Source organism: Camelus ferus, chromosome 9 (genome assembly GCF_009834535.1).
Source record: "Camelus ferus isolate YT-003-E chromosome 9, BCGSAC_Cfer_1.0, whole genome shotgun sequence".
Taxonomy (NCBI): domain Eukaryota; kingdom Metazoa; phylum Chordata; class Mammalia; order Artiodactyla; family Camelidae; genus Camelus; species Camelus ferus.
Window position 1 is genome coordinate 14,708,678 of NC_045704.1, and position 24,419 is coordinate 14,733,096.

Consider the following 24,419-nt stretch of genomic DNA (forward strand, 5'->3'; position numbering starts at 1 on the left):
TGGTAAGATTAATGTTGAGTTTTACTTTCTCTTCTGTGCTCCTTGAGATTTTGCAAAGGTTCTGCATTAAGCACTACCAGTTTTATTTTTTTTGTTTTTTGGCCATTAGAAGGAACATTATTTTTAAAAAAACTACAAGTCCCGGCAGACATCGCGCCTACGGTTTCTGAAGACCGGCTTTCCTCCCGCACAATGAACACTGGGATTCGAAGTCCAGCCCTAGAAGCAAGGTGAGACGCGCAGTACCGGCACGGATGACAGAGGCGGGATCACCGCCATTCGACCAATGGACAGTGCGTAGCGGGCCTGAGTGGCGCGCATAAAACCAATAGATGAGCCTTTAAGCCTGAGTGACGTGTGCTTCAGCCTACGGGCGGCCCATGGTGCGGTGCGGTGCGCCGCGGCCGTAGTGAGAACCATGGGAGGCGGCTGGTGGTGGGCTCGGGCTGCCCGCCTTGCCCGACTCCGCTTCCGGGGGGCGCTGCTGCCGCCTCCGCGGCTCCGGAGCGGGGGAGCCCGGGGGTCCTTCGCCCCCGGCCACGGCCCCCGAGCCGGGGCTTCGCCGCCCCCCGTGTCCGAGCTGGACCGCGCAGACGCCTGGCTCCTCCGGAAAGCGCATGAGACAGGTCTGGGGCTGGGGCTGGGGTCGTCCGGGATGGGAGAGAGGGTACCGCATAGCAGAGCTGCCAGCGCGCGCGAGTGGTGGATGGTGGTGGGACTTCTGCTGGAAACAGGGCCCTGGCTCAGGAGGGAGAACGGCTTCCGCGTAAGTGCAGGGAAGCTGTGGCTGCAAGAGCGCAGTCTGCCCGCATAGGAGAAGGGTTTGCAGATGGGACCGTGGGTCTGGTTAAAGGGGTGCAGTAGGGATTGGAGAGTTTGGTCGGGCTAGGAGAGGCAGCCTTATAAAACTGCGTCTGGATTAGAGAGGCTTCCAAAGAGGGCTAAGGGCGAGGGAGTTGCCTACAAGAGGGGTCCTCGTTGGAGGGACCAATTCGGATGAAAGAGGCTACCACTCTGCATAAGGCGGGAGTGTGGATCTCTGCAGAAGAGGGGGGAAGTTCCGGATTGGAAGAGGTAACAACCAATAGAAGAAAAGCTCTGGGCTGATTGGAGGGCGAGGTGACCCTGGCTGTAGGGGGCGGGGCCTCCTATGGGGTGGGTGGGGGTCCTGATTGGAGAGGACTAGTCCTCTAGATACGGGGTGGAATAGGTGTGACTGGACTAGCCCTGTTAGTGCCGCACCAGGGACTTGAATGGATGTGAACGACATAAAGGAGGAGCATACCCGGTAGTAGACAGTGAAGTTTCAGAAAACTGAAGGGGGAAGCTGGAGAGAGACCTGAGGAAGTGGGAAGCTAACAGTTTGTCGGGAGGTCTGAGAAAGAAATGAGGGCCTGGCCCATGGGGATACACATGTGAGGAGGACATTGACCAAGACGATGTCTTGGGATCTTCCTGTCCTCAGATTAGGTTCTGCAATTTTGGATCCTCCTCCAGATTCTGCAGACTGCCATAAACCTTTAGTGTTACAGAGTTTAGGCGGGAGGGTCTCACAGATGGAGATGAGAGAGAGTTTGGGGGAACAGGGTTAGGTGGGGGAACAGCCAGGACAAGGTGAGAGTTTGGGCCGGACAGGGTAGTAGCAAGAAGAGATCCCCAATTTGACTGGGCTGGGGCGTGGGGGTCTTGGGGGTAGGGTTTCGGCTGTTGCTGATTTCTCATCCCCCATCCCCTTTTCCTCCAGCCTTCCTTTCCTGGTTCCGCAATGGCCTCCTGGCATCAGGCATCGGGGTCATCTCCTTCATGCAGAGTGACATGGGTCGGGAGGCCGCCTATGGTGAGTGCAGACCCCACTCCCACACCCACTAGGGAGTGTGAGTGCTCCCTCCCCCACTGGGGAAGGTAGACCCCCACCCTCACCCTGCCCCATGCATGTGGCCTCTCTCCTGCCCCATCCCATCACTTTCCCAGAGTAAATGTAGCTAGAAGCCCTCATTCTTCCCCGAAGGAAAAAGGCTTTTCCACCCACCCTGTCCCTACCTCATGGGCACTGGACCCACCTGAGACGGTAGCTCAGGGCAGGGCTGTGGGTCCTCCCCGTTTCCAATCTGACTTAACAAAGATGAGGGTCCTACCTAGTCCCTGCCCATCACCCTGCCCCTGCCCCAGACCGGTCCCACCCCTGCCCCTTCGACCTTATCTTTGCTCTCAGACCAGCCCCTCACACCTCCTCTGATCCTGGAGCCTGCCTCCAAGCCCTAGACACTGCCTGATTCCATCTCATGCCCCCGACCTTGGCTCTGTATTACTCCTGACCCCTACCTACCCTGCGCTTGAGTTTGCTCCATCCCCTTTCTAACTCCATCTCAGTCCCCTGACCCTGGCCCCGCTCTGTCCCACAGGCTTCTTCCTGCTGGGCGGCCTGTGCGTGGTGTGGGGCGGTGCCTCCTACGTGGTGGGCCTGGCAGCGCTGCGGGGGCCCATGCAGCTCTCAATGGGGGGCGCGGCGGCAGGCGTGGGGGCCGTGCTGGCTGCCGGCCTGCTCTGGGCTTGTGCTGTCGGCCTCTACATGGGCCAGCTGGAGCTGGATGTGGAACTGGTGCCTGAGGACGACGGGTCGGCCACTGCGGAAGGGCCCGATGAAGCGGGCCGGCCGCCGCCCGAGTGAGCCGCAGGGCCGCGGGGAACGGCCGGGCGCTGGACAGCCCGGGCCCGAGAACCGGGATATTAAAACCTGACCCTTGCCTTGCTCCAGATTCCGAGTGATGGTTGCTGTTGCAGGAGATGCGAGGAGGGACGGGCTGGAGGGCGCTGGGGGCAGGTGGAGATAACCAACTCAGGAGAAAAGAAAGGAGAGGCGCTCCATGGCCCCGGAGACGATCCACAGAGGGGGAGCAGGCCTTTATTTCACTGGGGCTGAGAGCCCTGTCCCCTTGGGGTCCCCACCCTTCCCCCACGGTCCAGCTGGTCCAGTCCTCAGTCCCCCTTCCGCTGCACCCTGGTGCCCAGGGGCCCCGGGTATGGCAGGCCCAGGGCAGGGTAGAAGGCTTCCGGGAGCGCGGGGCCGGGGCCCAGCCTCTGTAGGTGTGGGTACACGAGGCCCAGCTCGGCAGGGCCGTAGCGGATGGTGCCAGGTGCGCACAGGCCCCGCATGACAGGGGGCAGGAAGCCCGCATGCAGGAGGGAAGGTGGGGGGTCCCCAGGAGGCGCCAGGCCCCAAGGCCCCACCAGGTCCTGCTTCAGGGCCCCCGCCCGGATGACAGATGTGAACTCGGGCCTGGGCAGGGCCAGGTGGCCTGGCGGCTCCTCATCCCCACTGTCCTCCAGGTCTTCAGTCTCCCCAGGACGGGGCTCCACTTTGATGAGTTTGCCCCGAGGTGGGGGGGCCTTGTCCTCGTCTGGGTGGGTGGCCTGCTTTCCTTCCACTGGAGGTTCTGGCTCTGGAAGAGGAAGATTCTGAAGGGCACCGTGTGTGCGTATGCCCAGCCCTCAGTCTTCCTATCTGTGGAATGGAGCTGCGCTCAGCAGTTTAGACATGCTGGGGCAGTTTTGTCCTCTCAGGGGGCATTTGGCGAGGTCTGGAGACATTTTTGGTTGTCACAACTGGGGAGGAGGATACTCCTGGATTCTAGTGGGTAGAAGTTGAGGATGCTGCTAGCCACCCCCTGGCGTGGGAAAGCCCTCACCACAAAGCGGGACAGCAGGGAGGGGACTGGGAGACTCCAGTCTGGACCCATGCTGTCCAATAGGACTTTTTTGAGGGCAGAAACATTCCACGTCTGCCCTGACCACAAATGGCTACTGAGCTCTTCATGTGTGGCAAGTACAACACTGAGAAAATGGAATTTTAACTTTAATTGTACTATAAATAGCCACGTGTGAAGCTAGTGGCTCCCGCACAGGGAAGCACAGGTCCCAGAGGCGGCCCAGAGCCTCCCAGGGGTGGGGTGGGGTGGGGCTCACCTGTGGGCTCTGGCTCCGGGCTGGATGCGTTGTCACAGGCCACATTGGCCGGAAGCTGGAAGGCGTCCAGAGGTGTCTGGCCCCCCTCGGCTTGGCTGGGACAACACAGATGGGATTGGGAAGTGGGGTCCTGGGCCACCCAGCCTCTGGTGAGGGTAGACGCCCTCCTGCCCGCCAGTCTTGTGAGTGTAGGCTTTCCCTCACCCCGGAGTGTAGATGCCTCCCCTCACAGTGAATGGGGAGCCCCCTCCCAAGGCCCTTAGGCCTCATCATTGAACCCCAAACTCTAAGGTGGCTTCTAGCCCAGCGTGGCCTTGTCTCCTGCGACCAGACCTTTGCAGTCCGTGGCTGCCTGGATGTCACCATATAAGTGTCCCTGGGCACCTCATGCTCATTCAGCCTCAGTACCTTCCTTCCAAACCTGCTGCTCCTCTCAGAGGCCTGGATCTGGGCCCAGTAAAGCCAGAGGTGGCCAGATGGCTGCCTCCCCTGTCTTGTCCTTTAGACTTCCCTCTTCATGGCAACCAGAGCAGTCTTTCCAAACAGCAGATTTGGCTGTTACTCTCTCAGCTCTAAACCATCCCATGGCTCCCCAGTGCCCCCACCATCCTTAGCTTCGACTCTGTATTCCAGCCTGAAGCACTGTCTTTAGTTCCTCAGATGAGTCCAGTGTGGCTCTGAGTCTTTGCCTATGCTGTGCCCTCAGCCTGAAATGTCCTTCCCACCTCTAGCTCCTTTCCATCAGTTGCTCTGTTCTGTGGTGGCTGTCCTCTGGTAAGAGCCTGCCATGGCTCCCCAGTGCCCTAGATGCAACCTAGGCCTGAGGTCGCTTTGCATCTGCCTCCTTCTCCCTAGAAGGGGTTGTCACTCCCTCCCCATCCCACCGCACCCCTGCCTCCTGCAAGAAAGTCATTCCACCTCCAAGCCTTTACTCTCACTGGACGCCTCCCCTTCATGTTTTAAAAACCCTCTGGGCTGGTCCTTTTCTAGAAGCCTTCCCGAAAGAGCTCCCACCCAGAGGTGGGGAGAGCTGGCAGAATCTTCTGGAGGGAGTTCCGAGCTCCCTGTGGGAGAGGAGGGGGCGCAGCCCTCACCTGAGCACGTAGCTGACCCAGAGCACATGGCGCTCTCCAGGGCTCTTCCCGCTCACAGCCACAGTGGCCACAGACTGCAGCCACACGAAGCCCCCGGCGCGCTGCAGCCAACGGTAGTAACCAGTCATCACCTGACCCTTGTCGAGCACTGGGCCCAGGGACCGGGAGAGATCGGAAGGGATGGGGTCGGGGCAGGATAGGGTGAGGCAGTCAGAGGAGAGATGGGCAAACGGGTAGAGACAGGCAGAGGGAGAGACGTGGACAGGGAGACAGGCAGAGAGGAGGCAGGTGCAGAGAGAGGGTGACAGGGAAACAGAAGGTGGGACGGTGAGGAGAAGAGAAAGGCAAAGTACAGAGAAGGAGACAGAGAGAGCCCGAGTCAGAAAGACTGAGAGGTAACCTGGTAGCAAGGCCCCTGGACTTTGAAGGGTGGGTCAGAGAGAACCCACTGTCCCCTTACTCCCACCCCTCAGCCTGAGCTGATGCTCAGAGTCTCCTTGCTGCTCTTCCTGTGCTGAGTTGAGCCCCTGGAGTTGGCAGCAGGAGGGACTGTGGTCAGCCCCAGAGAAGGACTTCCAGGGAGCGGGGCAGGGGGAGGTGCTCAGGTCTAGGGTGAGGGGTTCTCACAGTCCAGGTGGCTTTGGCGGATCCTTGTTGCATCCTGTCCGTGGACAAACTGGTAGCAGCTGCGGCCCACTAGCTCTGAGGGTCCCAGGTCCATGTGGTCGCTGACTCTGAGGACAGGGCACACAGAGAGGGGGAGAGAAGAGGTCCGGGACCATGGGGTGGGGAGAAAGAGGCCAGGTTGGCTCCAGAATCACTCAGGGTTCAAACCCTTGCTCTGGAGTGCTTGGAGCCTCAGTTTTTCCCTCTGTAAAATGGGCAGAGAATGTTTAAATTAATAGTGTCCCTCCTAGGGCAGCAATGGGCATCAAACAGATGGCACTCCTGGGTGTGGGGTGTGGGGTGGTCCGGACACTCTGGAGGCGCCCAGAGCGTGGAGACTATTCTACTACGTGGTGCAGGAGACAGACTGGAAAAGAGATGGGAGACGGGAGACCTGGAAAGAAATGGGCTCAGGGGAGGGCGGAGCTCTGCGGAAGGGAGCCGGGAACGGAGGGCCTGGGCCTGAGAATCGGGCACTGCCCTGCCTCCATCCTCAGAGGCCCCGGCCCAGCCTCCGCCTTCGCTCCCTCTTCCAGTCTCCCGGACCCTCTGCTGCTCTTGCGGCTCCGCAGGGCCCCAGCCCACAGCCCCCTTGCCCGTCTGACTTTCCGTCTAGCCCCCCTCTCCCGTGCGCCCCCATCTGCCCGCCTCAGCCCCCAACCCCGGTACCTGCTCTCACAAGCAAGGATGGTGAGACCCAGGCTGAGTCGGAAGACGATCATGTGTCCGTGTAGCGGCAGCTCAGCCAGCGGGGCTGGGGGCAGCGTGTGGCCGAGGGCCACAAGGCCCAGGGCACGGGCCCGAAGGCGACCGGTCACATGGATGACCTGCAGGCAGCATGCGCGGTTGGAGGGTTGGGTGGGGCCCGGGGAGGGGTACCCTAACCTGGCCGGGGGGCCTGGCTCTGACCAGGGGCTGGGGCACAGGGACAGAGCTGGCAGGAATACAGTCGCATTCCTCAGGCCGGGGAGGGAGTGTGGGAGTCAGAGGCTGGGATAGAGAGCTTACACCCACCTTGTACCCAGAGGCCTTGACATGCAGCCCCCTCTTGGTGAGGGTGGATTTCATGCGGATGAAGAAAGAACGCTCCTGCATCCGGGAGGAGGGGGGCACCTCAGTGGGGCTGGTTTCTGGGGCAGAGAATGAAGGAAGGTTATGGGGTCCTGAAGAGGACACACAGGCCACCCCTGCCCTCTGCAGAGCTAACCTGACACAGGGTCAGGGCCACAATCATGCAGACACACTTACAAGCACACTGACATCATACCCAGCTGAGTCTTTTCTAAAGTTAAGCTCTGACCCTGTCCCTCCTCTGCCCTGAAACTGCCATGGCCCCCTAGTACCCTTGGGAGAAAACCCAGCTCCTCCTAACATCGTCTCCAGCCACAACCTCAGGTCTCAGGTTACACCTCTCCTCCAGGAAGTCCTCCATGACCCCCAAGCTGGGTCAGCTGCCCCTTTGGGGTCTCCTGCCAGAGCCCTGCTCACACCAGGTCATCACTTTCTGGGGACAGGTCAGTCTCCCCCACTAGACTGTGAGCCCTGGGAAGGTGGGGCTGGAGCTCTTGTCACCACTGTGTCCCCAGCCCTGCCCAGCACAGGGCTGGGCACAGAGTAGGGGCTCAGGCTACAGCAACAAAAAAGATCGCAAATACAGATTATTCTACAGGGGGTGGTAGAGCTCAGTGGTAGAGCGCAGGCTTAGCATGCACAAGGTCCTGGGTTCAATCCCCAGTACCTCCCTTTAAAACAAAAAATCAGGTTATTCTATAAACCCCGTGATACAGTCTTATAAATATACTCACACCCAGATGACCCTGTGCCTGAAACTAAGGTATAAATATAATCACAGTCCCCAGTAGTCCCACACGTGTCACAAACATCTCCCCAGCTTGCAAGCACTGCTGATAGTTGTTCAGACGGTTTTGGGTATTAAGCAGAGCCCACATAAGAAAAGCTATTTACAGGAAGGTTAACTTCAGCACCCCAGTAACTCAGAGCAAAAAGGAATGTTCAGGGTTATCTCCAACACCCTTCTTCCCCAACATGGAGTGGAATTTTTCACAGGAGAGAAAGATTAGATCAGAGAACCTGGGCTGGAATCCAGCTCACCCACTTATAGCTGTGTAATTGTCGACACTTAACCTCTCTGTGCTGTGCCTCAGGTTCCTCTCTGCAAATGGAGAGAGTAGTAGTCCCTGCTTCGTGGGATTGTGGTTTGGATTTAATAAAAGGCACTTAAAGGCAGGGCACGTGTAAATGCCCAATAAGCATGCGTTATTATTATTTACCAAAGCCTGGTTCCATCAGGCACCCACGTCCACTTCGCAGCCAGAGGGGTCTTTCTAAAGCTCACATCTTGGGGATCCAGACAATCATAGGGAGCTTAGGCAATTTGAGGGAGCCACATCTCGCAGCATCAGTTTAGACTCTGATTCATTTTACAAAAACTTGCTTTCCACAACTCTAACGAGAGCACTTTGTATAAACAAGACATAGCTGGATACATTGTCCCCAGCATCCCAGTCCACCCTCAGGCCTCATTCTTTGGGGGCCCTGGGAATTACCAATCTCAGGGGTGTCCGCAAGTGAGGAAGAAGATGAAGAAGAGGAGGACGAGGAGAGGATGGATGGTGGTGTGGGGGGCCCCGGGGTCGGGGCCCGCAGCCCCAGTTGCTCCAGCACCTCAGAGTGGTCCCCGGGATGGATGTAGTCGAAGACGCTGCTGCCTGTCAGCTCCACCTGCAGGCGAAGGAGGGGGGTGCAGGGGGGGAGAGGTGTGCTCACGGTCACCTGCGCACCCATTTCTGCCTCAGGCTCACTCGCCTACATACAGCTGTGTTTCACACCAGTCTTGTGTTTGCATTAGGAAATTTCTTTTCTTTGCTTAATCTTTTTAAAAGAGGATACAAGTTTAGGGCCTTCATGTGCCCTCCCACTTCAAACCCAGTGATTATTAAGGATTTTCTGCCCTTGCCTATGCTATTAAGAAGCTGTGTAGGGGGTGGGGATGGGGGCATCATAGCCTCCATTTACCCAGCGCCTGCTTACTCACTCTCACTCCTAGACTGCAAACAACTGTGCCCTGAAATGACTCACAGGATGTCCTAGCAGAAATGGAAACCAGGACACAAGCAATGGAATGGTTTTCAAACTCTTTAGAGTTAGAACCTTTTAATCCAATGGACTTTTACATTGAATTCACCCCTCAAATCTCTCGTGGCAGCCCCCTTCTCTCCACACCTCCCTCAGTCTGGGTGCCCATCTTCTCCCTGCTGTGTTCCTGTCCCAGCATCCTCACCAGTCTTCTGGCCTTCAGACCCTACACAAATACCCATCTGATCATGGCCCTCCTCCTCTGAGAAACCTCCATGGCTCCCACTGTCCCTGGACTTGGGGTCACATGCTTCGCTCTATCCCTCATTCATTAAACCCTCCCCCACACCAGCTTCAAGCCTTTCCCTGACTCCTCCTCTCCCCCTTCATTTTTTCCATACTCCTCTTCCATCAGGGTCTTCCTGCTCCAGGAATCTCCAGGAGCTCACTGAAGAGCTTCTCACCAAGGCCCAATACCAATACACTGACTCTTCTAAATTTACCATTTGTCAGATCTTTGTAAAAATGACAAAAGTTGATAGCAATTGGTTTTAATTGGATTAGACAAGGCCTAAGATGCCACAGGGAGCCAGGACTCCAGGGAGCTTTTGGCTTCTCCGGGCCCTCCTTTTACCTATCAGCCACCAGCTTGCAGGAGCTGGGGCAGAAAACAGCAGGGTGAAATCCAGGCAAAACGCAAGGCAGTCAAGGATGCCACCGAAAATCTTCCAAACTGGCCAAACCCAAGCCCTTCCAACACAAACTGCTGTAATCCTTTAAAACCGTTATGAAGAAACAAATTTTGGTAAATAGCATACATTTGGCAACCACCCATTGGCAAACTGGTCTTCCTGCTAATTTGTTTTCGTCAAATTAACCTATTTAATAACCCTCCTCTGCCTGGGAGGAGGAGCCATGTTAGGTGCCATGTGGGGTTCCAAGGAACACACTTTGGGAACCAAAGATCCAGTCCACTTTCCATGCTGGGATGGTGAGGCCAGGAGAGAGAGGGGCCAGCAAGGGAGATGGTGGCTGAGCCAGTCCAGGCAGCCTGCTGCGGCTGCTCCTTACCTGTGAGAGACCCAGATAAATGGAGACTGTCTCTGAGATGTAGAGGAACTTCCCTTCCTGGTTCAAGGCAAACACGAAGCCGTCCAGGGACTAGAGTCAGGAGAGACAGGGAGCAGGGAGAGGAGGGCCTGGCATCTGTGAGAGGTTCTGAAATCTGGATCTCCACCTCGGATGGATTATTCTGAGGTAAAGAGCTTCACTGGCACTTGGGAGGTGCAGGCAGGAGGGGGTGCCCAGCATTCTGCCTCCCGGTTCTCCACGGGACAGAAAACAGAGAAAAGGGTGCCGTTCCCGGGTGCGGCCACCAGGTGGCAGCAAGGAGCAGCAGGCAGGGAAGGGGCCTCACCTGCAAGATGTGTCCGCCCAGGTGCTGCTCAAAGACTTCGGAGACCAGCGCCACGGGGCCCCTGCGGCCTGGGGCTGGGGGCAGAGGGAGGGGTTAGGCCAGGGTCTGTTGGTTTGGCTGACTCCCACCCCCCACCCCGCGCCTTCTGGGCAGCCCCCGAGGGAGCCGGGTTACAGATCTTCCTCTCTTCTCCCCAGTCCTGTAGCCATCTTGGGGTATGGGGGGGGGGCCTGGGACCTGTCAGAGAGAGACTTGGGGTGTGGAGAGGCATGGGTGAGGCAGGGGTGGGCGGGACAGACAGAGAAACTGAGAGACAGAAAGATACCAGGGGAAGCAGAAAGGGATTCATTTGTTCATTCATTCATTCAGCCATCCACTCAGTCATTTGGCAAACTCACTGAGCACCAGCAGTGCACCAGGCCCTGCTGGGGACACAATGTGACCAGGACAGCCCAGCCGTGCGCTCACAGGGTACCTAGGCCAGGGCAGATACAAACGAGCAAGAAATGAACAAATATAGAACTGTCATTTGTGGCCAGTGCTATAAAGAATCAAATAGGTGGTGTGAAATAAAGAAGAATGTGGTAAGGCCTGTTGAAGGAGGGGCATTTTATTAAGCTCAGATCCGAAGGATGAGGAGGCAGAAAAGGAGAGACAGATAGAGAGAGAGAGATACAGAAAGAGACAGATATATTGAATGACAAAGACAGATAGACAAATAGATGGACATAGAGACATGCAGAAATATAGAGGAATAGAGAAAGAGATAAGGACATCACAACTCAACAAAACGACGGACAACCCAATTTAAAAATGGGCTAAGAACTCGAATAGACATTCATCCAAAGAAGATACATAAATGGCCAATAAGCCCATGAAAAGATTTTCAACATCATTATCACTAGCAAAATGCACAATGAGAGATCACACCCACCAGCATGGCTAGAATTAAAACAAAACAAAACAAAACCCAGAAAATATATGCTGGTGAGGATGTTGAGAAATTGGAACCCCTGTGCCTTGCTGGTGGGAATGTGAAATGATGGAGCCACTCTGGAAAATAATTTGGCAATTCCTCAAAAAGTGAAACATAGATTTACCAAATCACCCAGCAATTCACTCCCAGGTATACACCCCAAAGAATTGAAAACAGGTGCTGTAACAAATACTGGTACATGAATGTGCACAGCAGCATTATGCCTAACAGCCAAAATGTGGAAACAACCCAAATGTCTATTAACTGATGAACAGATAACTAAAATGTGCTTTATTCATACAATGGAAGATTATTCAGCCATGAAAAGCAACAGAGTACTGATCTCTGCTACAACATGAATGAACTTTAAAAACATGACGCTAAGTGAAAGAAGCCGAGCACATGAGGCTACACAGTGATTCCTGTTACATAAACTGTCCAGAGAAGGCAAATCCAGAGACTGAAAGCAGATGAGTAGTTGCCAGGGGCCCAGGGAGAGGCAGGAGGAATGGGGAGGGATGGCTAATGGGTGCAGGGTTTTTGGAGGGTGATGAAAATGTCCTGGACTTAGAAGTGCTGGTTACACATCACTGTGAATGTGCTAAGTGCTGCTGAACTGCACACTTTAAAATGGTGAATTTCAGGTTATATAAATTTTACCCCAATGAAAGAGACTCCCTGAGCACCAGCAGTGCACCAGGCCCTGCTGGGGACACCACATGACCAGGACTGCCCAGCCGAGCCCTCAGATAGAAATTGAGACTGAGGTAGGCAAAGACAGAAACAGAAAGAGATGGAGGGACAGAGGAAGAGACTAACACAGAGAACTACAGAGACAGTGGTGGGAAGACAGATGGCCAAGGGGAGGGAGGCAAAGACCCAGGCCACCCCTCCCCCTCCCCTCCCCCCTTCAGGAGCAGGGGGCTCCAGACACCCATGCTGCTGGGTGTGGGCAGAGGCCCTGGGTGCCTGGACCCTGTTCCCTCCTGGGTCCCCCTCCCTGACCCTGAAGAGACCAACCCCTCAAGGGGTCTGCACCCAGACTGGGGAGCTGGGTGAAGGACTCAGTGACTTCCAAGGTCCCCAGGCGCCTGGCTGCTGCAGGCCTGAGGGCCCAGGTAAGGTGTCAAACCCCAGGGCGGTCCCCTCCCTGGAACCAGTGCCTTCACTTCTCTGTGCCTCAGTCTGCCCCTCTGTGAAGTGGGTTTGCTAAGAGGGCTGACCTCACAGGGCTGTTGAGCATTCACTCAGTTTATAGAACAGAAAGGGCGTACAGCGGGCCTGCATAAAGCAGGTGCTCGGAAACATAGAGCCCGTATCAGTATTAATAGTGTGATTACTATTGTTATTTCCAGACCATCAAAACACCAGGCAGCGAAACGCCGCCTCTTCCCTTCTCCAATACGGATGCAGCCCCCGAGCCCCGCCCCCCGCCCCCATGTCTAGGCCACGCCTTCTTCCCCCAAGAGCACCCCCAACATCCTCCCGGCTGTTCACACCCTTTTTCCACCCCCGCCTGGAACTCCAGGAACAATAACTGGGGGGAGGGGGGGAGGGTGTGTGATGGGAACTCCTCCCCCGAGATGCAGCGGGAACCAGCCGGGTGACAGGAGGGAACAATGCCGCCTGCTAATTGTCGCAATTTTCCCCTGTCATTTTTGCTAATTCCTTCATTTTCCCTCTCACAGGATCAGCTCAGGTCAGACTGAACGGCTGTAATTAACAGCGTTAATGGGCACGTCGGGAAGGGGAGGGCTCAGCCATTTGCTGTTCCCCCATCCTGTCCCCAGGGCAGGAGCCCTGGGTCTGCACCCATTCCTGACCGATGTGTCATTACCCCTAGTCCCCCCCCAAACCCGCCAAATCTCTGACTCTCCCCTGTGTTCCTTCCCCTCTCCCACAAATCCCTCAACTCCATGTGTCCCCCAAACTCAGCAGGAGGCTCTTCACTACTCCCAGATCTGTCCCCTCCTCATGTCCAAACCCACAGCATCAGTTATTCATTCAACAAACATTTGCTGTTTCTTGTGGGAGCGGAGCTGACCTCTGCTGGAGAAAAAAAAACTGTCAGGGTCATCATCCTTCCCCTCACACAGAGGGGGTGTGAGGGACTGAGGGGGGAAGCCAAGACCTCTTGCAGGGGTGCCCCCTCCGCCTCCCACTCTCAGTTGCCCTGAGGGATTTGCTGCCCTGGCTGAGTGGGGATGAAGGGCTGGGACTTCATCAGCCTTCGGAAGTCTGGGAGAGGGAGCCCTTACCATAATCAGACTGCCTCTGTCTCTGGGAGCAGACCTGAGGGCAGGATGAGGTGCATTTCTGCCTAGACTTCCCTAGCTGCATCTGTGAAATGGGTCTGGGTCTAGAGCTGAATGGGTTTATGCATGTAAATGGCACACAGCAGAGTACACAGTAGGTGAGTTTGGGACTATCTCATCAATATTACTATAGATAACCTCTACTGTAGGCACCTCTAACCTTCTGGGGACTTCCTTACCACCCACCTTAACCCTCACTTTCTTTCACACCCACACACACTTTCTGCAAGTCCTGAGGCTATACCTCCATTGCATCGCCTGAATCCGAACACCTCTCACCCCATGGCCCCCACCCAGATGCCCCGCTGGCCACTCCCTGCCTCACTCCTCTCTGACCTCATGGCTATGGCCTGCACCCAGCAAGTGGATTGCTGCCTGCCTCAGGGCCTTTGCACTTACTGTTCCCTCTGTCTGGACCACTCTACTTCCAGCTTTTCTCATAGCTTGCTCCCTTACCTCCTTTCAGACTCAGCTCAATGGTCACTTTCTCGGAGAGACCACGTGGTGACCTGTGAATTAAGATGTCCCCACTCCTTCCCCTCACCTAGTTCTATAGTCACCCAACAAATATTTAGTGACCCCTTACTGTGCCCCAGGCACTATTCTAGGCTCAGCAAACAGTGCTGTAGGGGAGAAACACACAATAAACAAGAGAAATAAGAAATACATAGTGTCAGATGATGATAAGTACTGTGGAAAGAAGTGAGGTAGGAAAGGAAAACAGGAAGTGCTGAGAGCAGTAGGTTGTCCTTTTTAATAGAGTGGTCAGGGAAGGCCTGAGCAAAGAGCCCACATTCTAAGGGAAGGGGGTTCCTGGTGAGGCATAGCAAGTGCAAAGGCCCTGAGGTGGGAACATACTTCTCTGAAGAGCAAGGTGGCCCGTGTTGGAGAGGAAACTGAAGGGTGAGAGGAGCAGAAAGATGAGATCAGGGAAGTGGGAGAAGGGTCTTTGTTCCTTGCTGTGTCCCCTGCACCTAGAACAGCGCCTGGCACAGGGAAGGTATTCACTAGGTGTTTGTTGAATGAATAACAGACAAATGTTGATACGAGATCAAGGCTATCTCCTCTCCAGACTCAAAGCCTCAAAACCTCCCAATCACTAGACTTCAATATCTGTCATCCCTATTTTACTGACAGCTGAGTGCGGCCCAAAGAGAGGCAGAGATCTGCAAGGTAGGACCCATCTCTGGAGACCTAACAAACATGATGCTAAATATGGTGGTTGAGAAGGTGGGCTCTGGAGCCAGGCTGTCTGAATTTGAATCCTGGCTGGGCCCTTCCCAGCTGTGTGATCTTGGGCAAAGAGCTTCACCTCTCTGGGTCTCAGTTTTCTACTTCTATAAAATGGGAAACAACCCATTGCCTCCCTCTGAAGATTTTTGAGAGGATTAATAAGCAAGTGAATTTTTTTTGGTGAGGGAGGTGATTACGTTCATGTATTTATTATTGTTATTATTTTTTTGATGGAGGTACTGGGGGTTGAACCCAGGCCCTTTTGCATGCCAAGCACATGCTCTACCACTGAGCTATACCCTCCCCACAGCAAGTGAATTTGGATATGGTGCTCAACACGGAGTCTGACGTGTACATTATTACTACTAAGGTTTGAGGGGAATATGGGGGCCCCTTCCTCTTCAGGGAGTGGGAGGCACAATACTTTGCTCTCTGAACGAAGCTAAGTCCTTGTCCTTGGTTTCCCCATCTGAACTATGGGAGCAGGTGCTTGGCCTCTTGTTGGGGAGCCGGTAGAGCAGGAGATGCCTCCAATTTCTTTATTTAGGGGGTAGGGAGGGACTCCACGCAGTACCTCCCCCTCCTCCTCTGCACTGTCCTGTCCGCCCTTCCTACTGGCAGGGGGGCTGCTGAAGTCGGTGGTCAGCCACCTCAGCGCTGTGACCTTAGGGAGCCCCGGCCCCCTAGAATTACTCATCCAGGCAAGCAGGAAGGGGGAGGCTGGACGCCCAGGGGGGCTCTCTCAGCGTTCCCCTCCCCTTCTCTCCCCGGGTCTTGGGGACAATAGACAAGATGTTTATCCCCCGCCGGCGCACATGTTGTTCGAGGTAATGACAGTAATCAGCGGCGCTAATGCCGCATTCTCTCCGCGCCAGTCAATTCGCCTAATTACCGCCTGGGAAGCCAGATTATTTAAATTTAAATGGTGATTTATTGCGAGCTTAATCAATGCTATTTTCTCTCCCCCTCCCCCTCTCCCCCCAGGGGCCGGGGCAGGAGGGGAATTGGAGCCCTTCCAACCCTACCCTAAGGACAATCCTTGGTGGTAGGGGAGTAGTCTAGGATGCTCTGTCCCTATCACCTGCGGCCTCAGATTAACACGATTCGTTCTCTTCCAGTAATAAGAGTAAAGCGATAAAACATAAAATAGAAGTAATAACAATAACATAACATTTCTATGTATCTAGCAAATAATAAAGTCAATAATAATGAGAGGAGATATCTATCTCTATATATCTGTGTTTTACATATTTTTACATATTATCGATTGCATTTCCTTGTTTATTTCACTACTGTGTCTTGGCCAGTAGGATGGCAGCCTGTCCAGGGCAGGGACTTATATCCGGTTTGTTTCCTGAGGGCTCAGGACAGGTGCTCAATCAAGCTGCAGGCAACCACCGATAACAGTACTTGCTATTTACTGACTGCTTACTCTGTGCCCGGTGTGGCCAGGGTCTTTTGGGGGGGGGTAATTAGGCTTATTTATTCTTTTTTTTTTTTTAATGGAGGTATTGGGGATTGAACACAGGACCTTGTGCATGCTCAGCGGGCACTCTACCACTGAGCTATACCCTCCCTCCAGAGTCTTTACACATATCACCTGGTAGATCTCTTCTCTTGGCCCTGGGATTTTGGGGGGTGTGGGTAAGGGGCTTCCTCATGATTCCCATTCCACAAAGGAGGTACAGAGAAGTGAGGCGACCTGCCCGGGGTCATAATGCTGGGGGGTGGCCGAGTGGGGACAAGGAACCTCTGTTTTTCTGAAGCTCGTCAAATTACCTGCCAGTATTATCCTGTCACCCTCCTTTCCCAAACTGGGAATTTGGACTCCAGAGTCCTTGTGCTCCCTTAGGTCTGTGTGAGAGGGTTTTCTGCCCATGAGTGGATAAGAGGCCCAGGCTGAGTCCCTTCTGTCCCGCCCATAGAGCTGTGGGTCTCCTTTGTAATAATGATTCATTTCCTCAAATAAAAATAATAGCATTGTCTAGTGGTACGACTCCTGATTAGGCCAGAATTCATGAAATCATCCCTACCTCGTGTGCCCGTTTTACAGATGAATAAACTGAGGCTTAGACAGTAGCAGCTGCCTGATAGGGACACAAAAAAGTCTATCTGACTCCAAATCCTATACTCCCTCCGGGTGCAGGAGCGGGGCGACGGCCGGCGCTCACCTCAGATCGGGGCTTCCCTGCTCCCGCGGGATAGCGTTGGGACGCCCCCCCACGCCCCACCCGCCGCGCATGCGCACTCACCGAGGCCGGCCGGCGGCCCCGCAGCCCGTAGACCCCAGGGCGGCGCCCCCAAAGCGGCGAAGCGGCGCAGGCGGAGGTAAGTGACGCTGAGGCGCACGATGGACGCCTTGTCCAACTGGCTGGAGATGGCTCCGGGCAGCGGGAGCAGCTTGGCCAGCTCGAAGAACTCCAGGTTCTCCTTTCCGCGCCGCGACCGCGCCGCGTTACGGGACTTCTCCTTCCGTTGCGCCTGCAGGCTGGGCGGGCGGCGCGGAGGGGGCGTCAGCGGGGCCCCAGGGCTCAGGGACCCGGGGCCTGGGAGCGAGCCCTGCCTCCTAGGGCCTCGGAAACAGGAAGGGACGTTGGAAGTGGATTCAGCACTCTGGAGGTAGAGGCAGGACCTGAGTGTGAATTCTACACCCGGCCGTGGGGACAGAACCTTGGGTGTAAATTCTGGGGGAAAGAGGAGGAAGAGGGAGAGATGAGAATGTTGGGTCTGAATTCCGAGGAGGGGGCTCGGAACAGAACGCGAAGTGTGCGGGGTGGGTGTTAACAGAACCAAGGTGGAACAACTCGGGGTAAGAAAGCCTAGCCCCAGGGGCGGGGCAGAAAGTGAGCGAGTATTCTCCTCGCACGCCGCCTTGGGGGAGGGGCCACGGCTCGAGGGGCGGGGCTTTGCTCACCAGGGTCCGGGCGGGGCCTTGACCGCGAGCCCCGGCAGAAAGTCCCACGGGACGCTGCCGCCGCGACCTCCCCCGCATCTGACCTCGCCTCCGCCGCCGCCGCTGGGGTAGGGGGCCGCCATCTCCGCGGGAACCCGCTCAGGCGGGCTCAGAGCAGCCTGCGGGACTCGGGACCCGCGTCTCCTGCAGCGGGAAGGAGCGCGAGGCAGCTCTCAGTGCCCGCGGGAGCACCTGGGACACCCGCTAGGGAAACCGAGGTCCGCGTGGGGCGCAGGGTCCCAGCAAGGAGATGGTGCCTCAGTTTCCCCTCCCTAGAGGCCCCGCTGCACAGTCCGCAGCTCTTACCGCGCCGGGCTCAGCTCAGGGCGAGGACGTGCCCCGCCGCCGCCTCCCCCGCGCCGCCCGCCAGCGCGCCCGCCTCACGCCCGCGCCGGGCCGGCTCCCGCATACCAATAGGCGCACGCGGCGCGCATACGGATCCGACCGGCCCGCGCGCTGCGTGCCAAGCATGCCCAAGCCGGGCTGGGGGCGGGCGCCTTGCCGGGGCCCAGGCGAGCCCGGCTCCAGCCCCCAAAGCCCTCTGCCTCGGGGAACTGTCCCCCTCAATCCCATCTGGGGAGTCCGGTTCCTCACATCTGCGGTGCGCCTATTTCCCGGGCTGGGCTGAGGAGGTAGAAGGGCAGAGGGCAGAGGACAGAGGGCAGGGACCCCACCCCATGCTCTGCCCAGGGGCCACTCTCAGCCCCTCAGGGTGGTGCCACGTGTCCGGGCCGCCAAACCTCGGCAACCACAACTTCCTCCCTGAAGACCTGGGCTTGCGCGCCTCAACCCCCGATGCGGTGGCCAGAGCCTCAGCCTGAGGACGCCCTCAGGATGGACCCGACACTCGGGGCCCAGGTGTCCTGGTATCCGGATCCCTCAGAACCAGGAACATGTTCAATTGGGTCTTCATTCCTCCAAGCCTAGGTATTCAGGATCCACCCTTCTCCCCCATATCCACGCCGCCCCCAAGTCTCACAACCAGGTGTCCAAATGTCCTAGACCTTGGCGTCCAGAACCCCCCATCCCCTATTTATCCAGGATCCAAACATGCGTGCGCCCCTTCCCTCAGCCTCGGGATACAGGCGTTCTGATGCCCTAGCCCCCAGGACACTGGAGTTCTGGTCCTCTTTTCCTCCAGGACCCAGGAGTTCCCCGTCCCCTCATGTCAGCCACCGTTGTCCCCTACCTGCAAGACCCACAGCCTCGTTACCTGGCCGCGGGGCAGGCTCCGGGCGCGGCGTGGGGCAGGCGGGGCGGCGCAGAGGAGCGGCCTCATAGACCCCGGAGCGGGCCGGGCTCGGCGGGGTGCGCGGGCTGTGGCGCTAGGCACTCCGCGCCCACCCAGGCCTCGCAGACTTGGTTGCGCGGGGACAGCTCTGGCAGGCGGGGGCGGGGTCTGCTGGAGCCCCGCCCACTGAGTCTCCGCCCCTCGGTCCTGCCCAGCGCTAGCCACTTTGGCCTTTTCCGTGGTGGGGGGATCCCAGCAAGGGAGTCCCGGGCTGCTGAGGTGTCCGAGTCCCCTCACCCCATCGCAGCATTGGGAGTCCAGTCCCGTAGCATCAAAACGAGAACCTCGGAGTCAGCTCTCTCACCACGAGAGGGGAACACCAGAGTTCAGGTACTATCTCCATACCCCATTGGGAGGAACCATCACCCCATCTCCCCCAAGAGAACTTAGCATCCCAGCAGCCCCTCGGGACACCCGAGTCCTCACGTCTGCCCTCATATACCCAGACACAAATCCTCTCACCTCTGCGTCACTTACGGAGTCACTGATAAACTCAAACACACACGATTTGGGGTCTCAGTGTCCCATCTGTGAGATGGGCGGGCTGCTCTGTGAGGTCTGTGCCCTTCTGCAGCTCTGATCATACAGTTGGGAAGAAATAGGGCAGCTTCTGGGCCCAGATGCGCATCAGGCTGGGCCCCAGGACGAAGGGGCTGGGGTCCTCCAGCTGGAAACTGAAGGACATTTTACAGGGGACTCCTGACAAAAGGTTTGGGGAAATCCAAGAGGGCTGGTGCAGCACCCAGGGCAGGCAAAGGAGTGAGCAGTTACCACCTGGGGCACATATCCAACACCTCCTGCCCTAGCCTGGCTTCTCAACCTCTCAGCTGCATTCAGCTCTCCTGGGCCTTCCTCTGCTTTGGGAATATTTTCCATCAAAGCACGGAGAGCCTACTACTCCCAAAGCAGCCTGGGTGGAAGTGAGGGTGAAGGACAGTATGTGTCCTTCAGAGGTGATGAGCTCCCTGTCACCAGGGGAAATCAAGGAGAGGGACAAAGATTTTGCTAGACACTGAGAGCATGGGGGTGTGTGGGGTGCGTGAGTTGTGTGTTTGGGGATTCCAATGACTTCTCCCTAAACAACCTCATTCTTCCCTGTTAAGAGAGCTTCATTTTAAGAAGATGACTCAATGGGTTCAAGTTCTACTTCTGGCTCCACTTTGTGAGCTTGGACAGCTTCCTTCATCTCTCTGTCTCATTATCCTCATCCGTAAAATGGGGATAATCTGACAGTACTCCCAAAATAAATGAGCCACTGTGCCCCACAACCACATGCATCTCAAAAATAGAATGTTAGTGAGAGAAATAAGTACTAAGAGAATGAATACAGAAAGAATTCATCTTTCTAAAGTCCAAACTCAGGCTCTAACTCCAGCGACAAGAATCCTAAGAGGTTGAAGAGGAGACAGACAGGAGAAATACAAAGGGGAAAAGAGGAGGAGGCCACTGAAGACAAGGCAGAGATTGGAGGGATGCCAAGGGACGTCTGGAGCCACCAAAGGCTGGAAGAGACAAGGAACAGTTCTCCTCTAGAGCCTTTGGAGAAACACAGCCCTGCTGACACCTTGATCTGGGGCTTCTGGCCTCCAGACGGTGAGAGAATACATTTCTGTTGTTGGAAGCCAGCCAGCCAGTCATTTGTTACAGCAGCCACAGGAAGAGCCATGGGGTTTGGATTCAAATCCTAACCCCCACTTACTAGCTTGTGATGTTGGACAAATCACTTGGCCCATTTGTGCCTTGGTTTCCTCAGCTGGAAAAAGAGGATAATGATAATACCTACTTTGTAGAGTTTGTGTGAAAATTGAGTTGATACATGAAAAATTATTAAAATAGGGCCTGATATGTTGTTGGTGTCCAAAAATTCTTAGTTTTTTTTTTTTAATTCAAGTATAGTCAGTTTACAACGTTGTGTCAGTTTCTGGTGTACATCATAATGTTTCAGTCATACATATATATTCCTTTTCATATTCTTTTTCATTATAGGTTACTGTAAGATACTGAATATAGTTCCCTGTGCTGTGCAGTATAAACTTTTTATTTTTAAACATTTTTTTGGGGGGAGGTAATTATTTAGGTTTATTTATTTTTGGAGGAGGTCCTGGGGATTGAACCGAGGACCTCCTCCATGGAGACTGAACCTACGACCTCCTCCATGATAAGCATACATCTCTACCACTTGAGGTATACCCTCCCCCACCTTAAACTTGTTTATCTATTTTATATATAGTAGTATCTGTAAATTTCCAACTCCTAATTTATCCCTTCCCATCCCCTTTCTCCCCTGATAACCGTGTTTGTTTTCTATGTCTGTGAGTCTGTTTCTGTTTTGTAAATAAGTTCATTTGTGTCTTTTTTCAAATGTTCTTAGCTTTGATGAATATGATTTGTCTTACTGATACTTATGTCGACTGAGTGCTCCTTAATCTCCACCCAGGTGGCAGAGTTCCCTTTAAGCAGTGTCTCTTGAATTCCCCACCTTCTTCTCCCTCGTCCTGCAAATTCGACCCAGTTTCTGCCATGCTCAAACCACACCCATGGCTCCCCAGTGCCCTCAGGCCAAACTTTGAGCTTACTATCTTGCCCTATGAAGCCCTGTGTGGCCTGGCCCCCTGGATTGAATGGATGGATGGATAGTTAGATGAAAGGCCAGGAATAGTAGCTCATCCCCCTGCTTCTCAGCCTGCTCCTGGGACACTCCCAACCGCATTCTCAGATCCCGCCTCCCCTCCTGTCCCCACTGCTTCTTGCTTTCCTAACCCCCTCCCTTAAAACGCTTCCCAGGCCCCCAGGCCGGAACATGGCTGGGCAGGGCGGCGCTCTGCTGACCCCTGGCGGCCACGTGGAGTAACGCCGCTTTCTCCACTTTCCGCAGTCGGCCGGGCGCTCCTGAGCGCCTAGTAAGTGCTAGGTGCTGGCTGCAGCTTGGGAACAGATGGTAATTAGATACTTTTGTGTCAACCCTGGAGTCATCCCACCTCCTCTTTCTCACAGCTACGTGCAATCTTGAGCAAATTCTGTCGCCCTGATCTTTAAAATATCTGGACTCCCACCTCCTGTCTCCACTTTCACTGTCCCTGCTCTGGTCTAATCACTTCCCTCCGGATTCCAGGCTGCCTTACTGATTTCTCTTTTTGCCTTAGGCTTCACAGCACTGTTATTGAATCTGTTTTTTATCTAAAATTTTGATCATCATGGACTTTTTTTGGCTTTGATGTTTTAAAACATGCGTTGAAATATGTTTTATCTTGATCACTATTTGTGTCCCTCTAAGTTTTGTACCCCAGGCAAGTGGCTCACCCTGGTCCCAGCCCGCTGTAATGATGTCACGTCCCCAGAGAGGTCTTCCTGACCACCCTAAATAACATCCCTACTCCGCCAAATCCACATCCTCCCTCCTAACACCTTATTCGCGCTCAGTATCACAGCATACATACATTCATTTCTTTGCCTGTTTACTGTGTTGCACTAGAGGTCAGTTCCCGGCTAGGTCCCAGGGGGCCTGGCACCGAGTAAATGCTCAGGAAATACGTGTTAAATGGGCAAATACAATCTGAATGAGTAACAAACAGAGGAAAATGCTGCTGAAGAGAAGATTTTTTTTTTCTTTGAAAGCAAAGGAATTGGTTTACGGGGAGGGAGTGACTTTCCCAAGGAAGAGTCCACAGAGCTGAAAGCTAAAGGTTAAGGAGGGAGTTAATTAGCAAGGAGGGGTGGATGGAGGGAAAGACAATGTTCCATGAGGGACCAGCATGTGCAAAAGGCCTGAGGTGTGCAGACCCTCAGGGAATCAGAAAGCTGGATCACGGGCTACAAATGTAATAAGACTCCCAAGGAGGTCCATAGAGGGCCTCACAGGACTTGCTGAAGTTTGTCTCTGTGGGTGCTGGGAAGCCCCAGAAAGTGTTAAGCGGGGGTGGCATAGCCAGATCTGTTTTGAAAAGCTCTCTCTGGCTGCTACAAGGAGATGGAAGGGAGGGGGTGTGGCTGGAGGCAGGGAAGCCAGAGAGGAGGCTGTGAGATTCAATCAAGAGGGTGGCAGGAAATGAGGAGGAAAATGGTGGAAGGTAAAATGGATCTTGGAGGTGGGCCCGGTTGATGAGAATGGGAGAGTAACACCCCGAGGAGGCCTCCAGGGATTCTGGCTTGTGGGGAACAGTTTGGAGAAAGGGGTCGGGATTTGGTTGTAGATGTCACGCTGGAATCACCAAGTCGAGTGTCACAGGCAGGTGGACAGGAATGTTGCACTTGCAGTGGAGGGCTGGGCTGGAGTCACGTGGGAGAGGTCAGCTTATAGACAGAGCCTCTAGTCAAGGGCAAGGCTGAGATGCATCGCTGTATTCTACAAACTGAGGACTGGCACTCGGCAGTGCCCACTGCATAGACTGGACTCAGCTCGCTCGCTCCTCGCTCCGCTTTGCCTGCAACCATGTCTGACAAACCCGATATGGCTGAGATTGAGAAATTCGGTAAGTCGAAACTGAAGAAGACAGAAATGCAAGAGAAAAATCCACTGCCTTCCAAAGAAACAATTGAACAGGAGAAGCAAGCAGGCGAGTCAAATGAGACGTGTGCCGCCAATATGTACTGTACATTCCACAAGCATTACCTTCTTATTTTACTTCTTTTAGCTGTTTAACTTTGTAAGATGCAAAGAGATTGGATCAAGTTGAAATGACTGTGCTCCCCTTTTCACATCAAAAACGGTGAACTACTGACAACGAAGGCTGCGCCTGCCTCTCCCATCTGCCTGTCTGGCAGACAGGGAAGGAAAAGAACTTGCATGTTGGTGAAGGAGGAAGCTGGGTGGGTCGACAGTGAAATCTAGAGTGAAATGCAAGGTGGTCCAAGGTGTCCTGCAGACTGTAAAATGCAGTTTAATCAGTGTGCCATTTTTTTTTCTTCAAATGATTTTAATTATTGAATGCACAATTTTTTAAATATGCAAATAAAAAGTTTTAAAACCTGAAAACAAAAACAAAAACAAAAAACAAAAAAACCACAAAAAACCGAGGACCTACCATGTTCAAGGCCCCTTGTTAGGCATTCAGAAAGGACACATTTGGGAGCCATAGGTCCGGCCCCCTCGAAGCTCTTGACTTGGGTGGACGGTGGCTGAGAGGTTTAAGTATACAACTACATGTAACTTGAACATCAAGAACTAGAGACAAAAGACAGACTTACGTTGGCACACATATTGAGTACCAACTGTATACTGTAAAAGTTTTTTAAAAAGGACAAATGCTGAAGCATTTATGGGAGTCACATAAATCCTGGTAGCAGGCAAACAGGTGTTGGGTAAGTCAACATCTGAAAGGATCCTGGAAGATTTTCTAGAGGAAGACTTGCTTTGAAGGACAGGCAAGGCTCTGAATGGCAGAGGTGAGGTTTGGGGGCACGTGGATAGAAGGAATT

At 54.6% G+C, this 24,419-nt stretch overlaps 3 protein-coding genes across 8 annotated transcripts; 2 read left to right on the forward strand and 1 right to left on the reverse strand.

Moving 5' to 3' along the window:
* Window positions 1-373: 373 nt before the first annotated feature.
* TMEM160 (transmembrane protein 160) lies at window positions 374-2,756 on the forward strand. The gene is made up of 3 exons (XM_032485710.1): window positions 374-626; window positions 1,745-1,837; window positions 2,403-2,756. The coding sequence occupies exons 1-3, from the start codon at window positions 419-421 to the stop codon at window positions 2,666-2,668; spliced, it is 567 nt and encodes a 188-aa protein (XP_032341601.1). The 5' UTR covers window positions 374-418; the 3' UTR covers window positions 2,669-2,756.
* Window positions 2,757-2,882: 126 nt separating this feature from the next.
* On the reverse strand, window positions 2,883-19,114 carry NPAS1 (neuronal PAS domain protein 1). 5 transcript variants are annotated; one of them, XM_032485702.1, is made up of 12 exons: window positions 18,927-19,104; window positions 17,675-17,857; window positions 17,013-17,248; window positions 10,237-10,310; window positions 9,891-9,980; window positions 8,291-8,465; window positions 6,738-6,853; window positions 6,393-6,550; window positions 5,685-5,791; window positions 5,058-5,205; window positions 3,964-4,058; window positions 2,883-3,440 (listed from the first exon to the last, which is right to left on the reverse strand). In XM_032485702.1, the coding sequence occupies exons 2-12, from the start codon at window positions 17,794-17,796 to the stop codon at window positions 2,977-2,979; spliced, it is 1,785 nt and encodes a 594-aa protein (XP_032341593.1). In that variant the 5' UTR covers window positions 17,797-17,857; window positions 18,927-19,104; the 3' UTR covers window positions 2,883-2,976. The 5 variants fall into 5 exon arrangements, with proteins under 5 accessions (XP_032341593.1, XP_032341592.1, XP_032341594.1 ...); XM_032485701.1 differs by having other exon boundaries at window positions 18,903-19,104; XM_032485703.1 differs by lacking the exon at window positions 18,927-19,104 and adding an exon at window positions 18,020-18,108.
* On the forward strand, window positions 3,500-23,848 carry LOC102513534 (thymosin beta-4). Of its 2 annotated transcripts, XM_032485712.1 has the most exons (3): window positions 3,500-3,504; window positions 19,330-19,334; window positions 23,400-23,848. In XM_032485712.1, exon 3 carries the CDS (start codon window positions 23,434-23,436, stop codon window positions 23,641-23,643), a length of 210 nt encoding a protein of 69 aa, XP_032341603.1. In that variant the 5' UTR covers window positions 3,500-3,504; window positions 19,330-19,334; window positions 23,400-23,433; the 3' UTR covers window positions 23,644-23,848. The 2 variants fall into 2 exon arrangements, with proteins under 2 accessions (XP_032341603.1, XP_032341604.1); XM_032485713.1 differs by lacking the exons at window positions 3,500-3,504; window positions 19,330-19,334 and adding an exon at window positions 10,253-10,257.
* The last annotated feature ends 571 nt before the right edge of the window (window positions 23,849-24,419 follow it).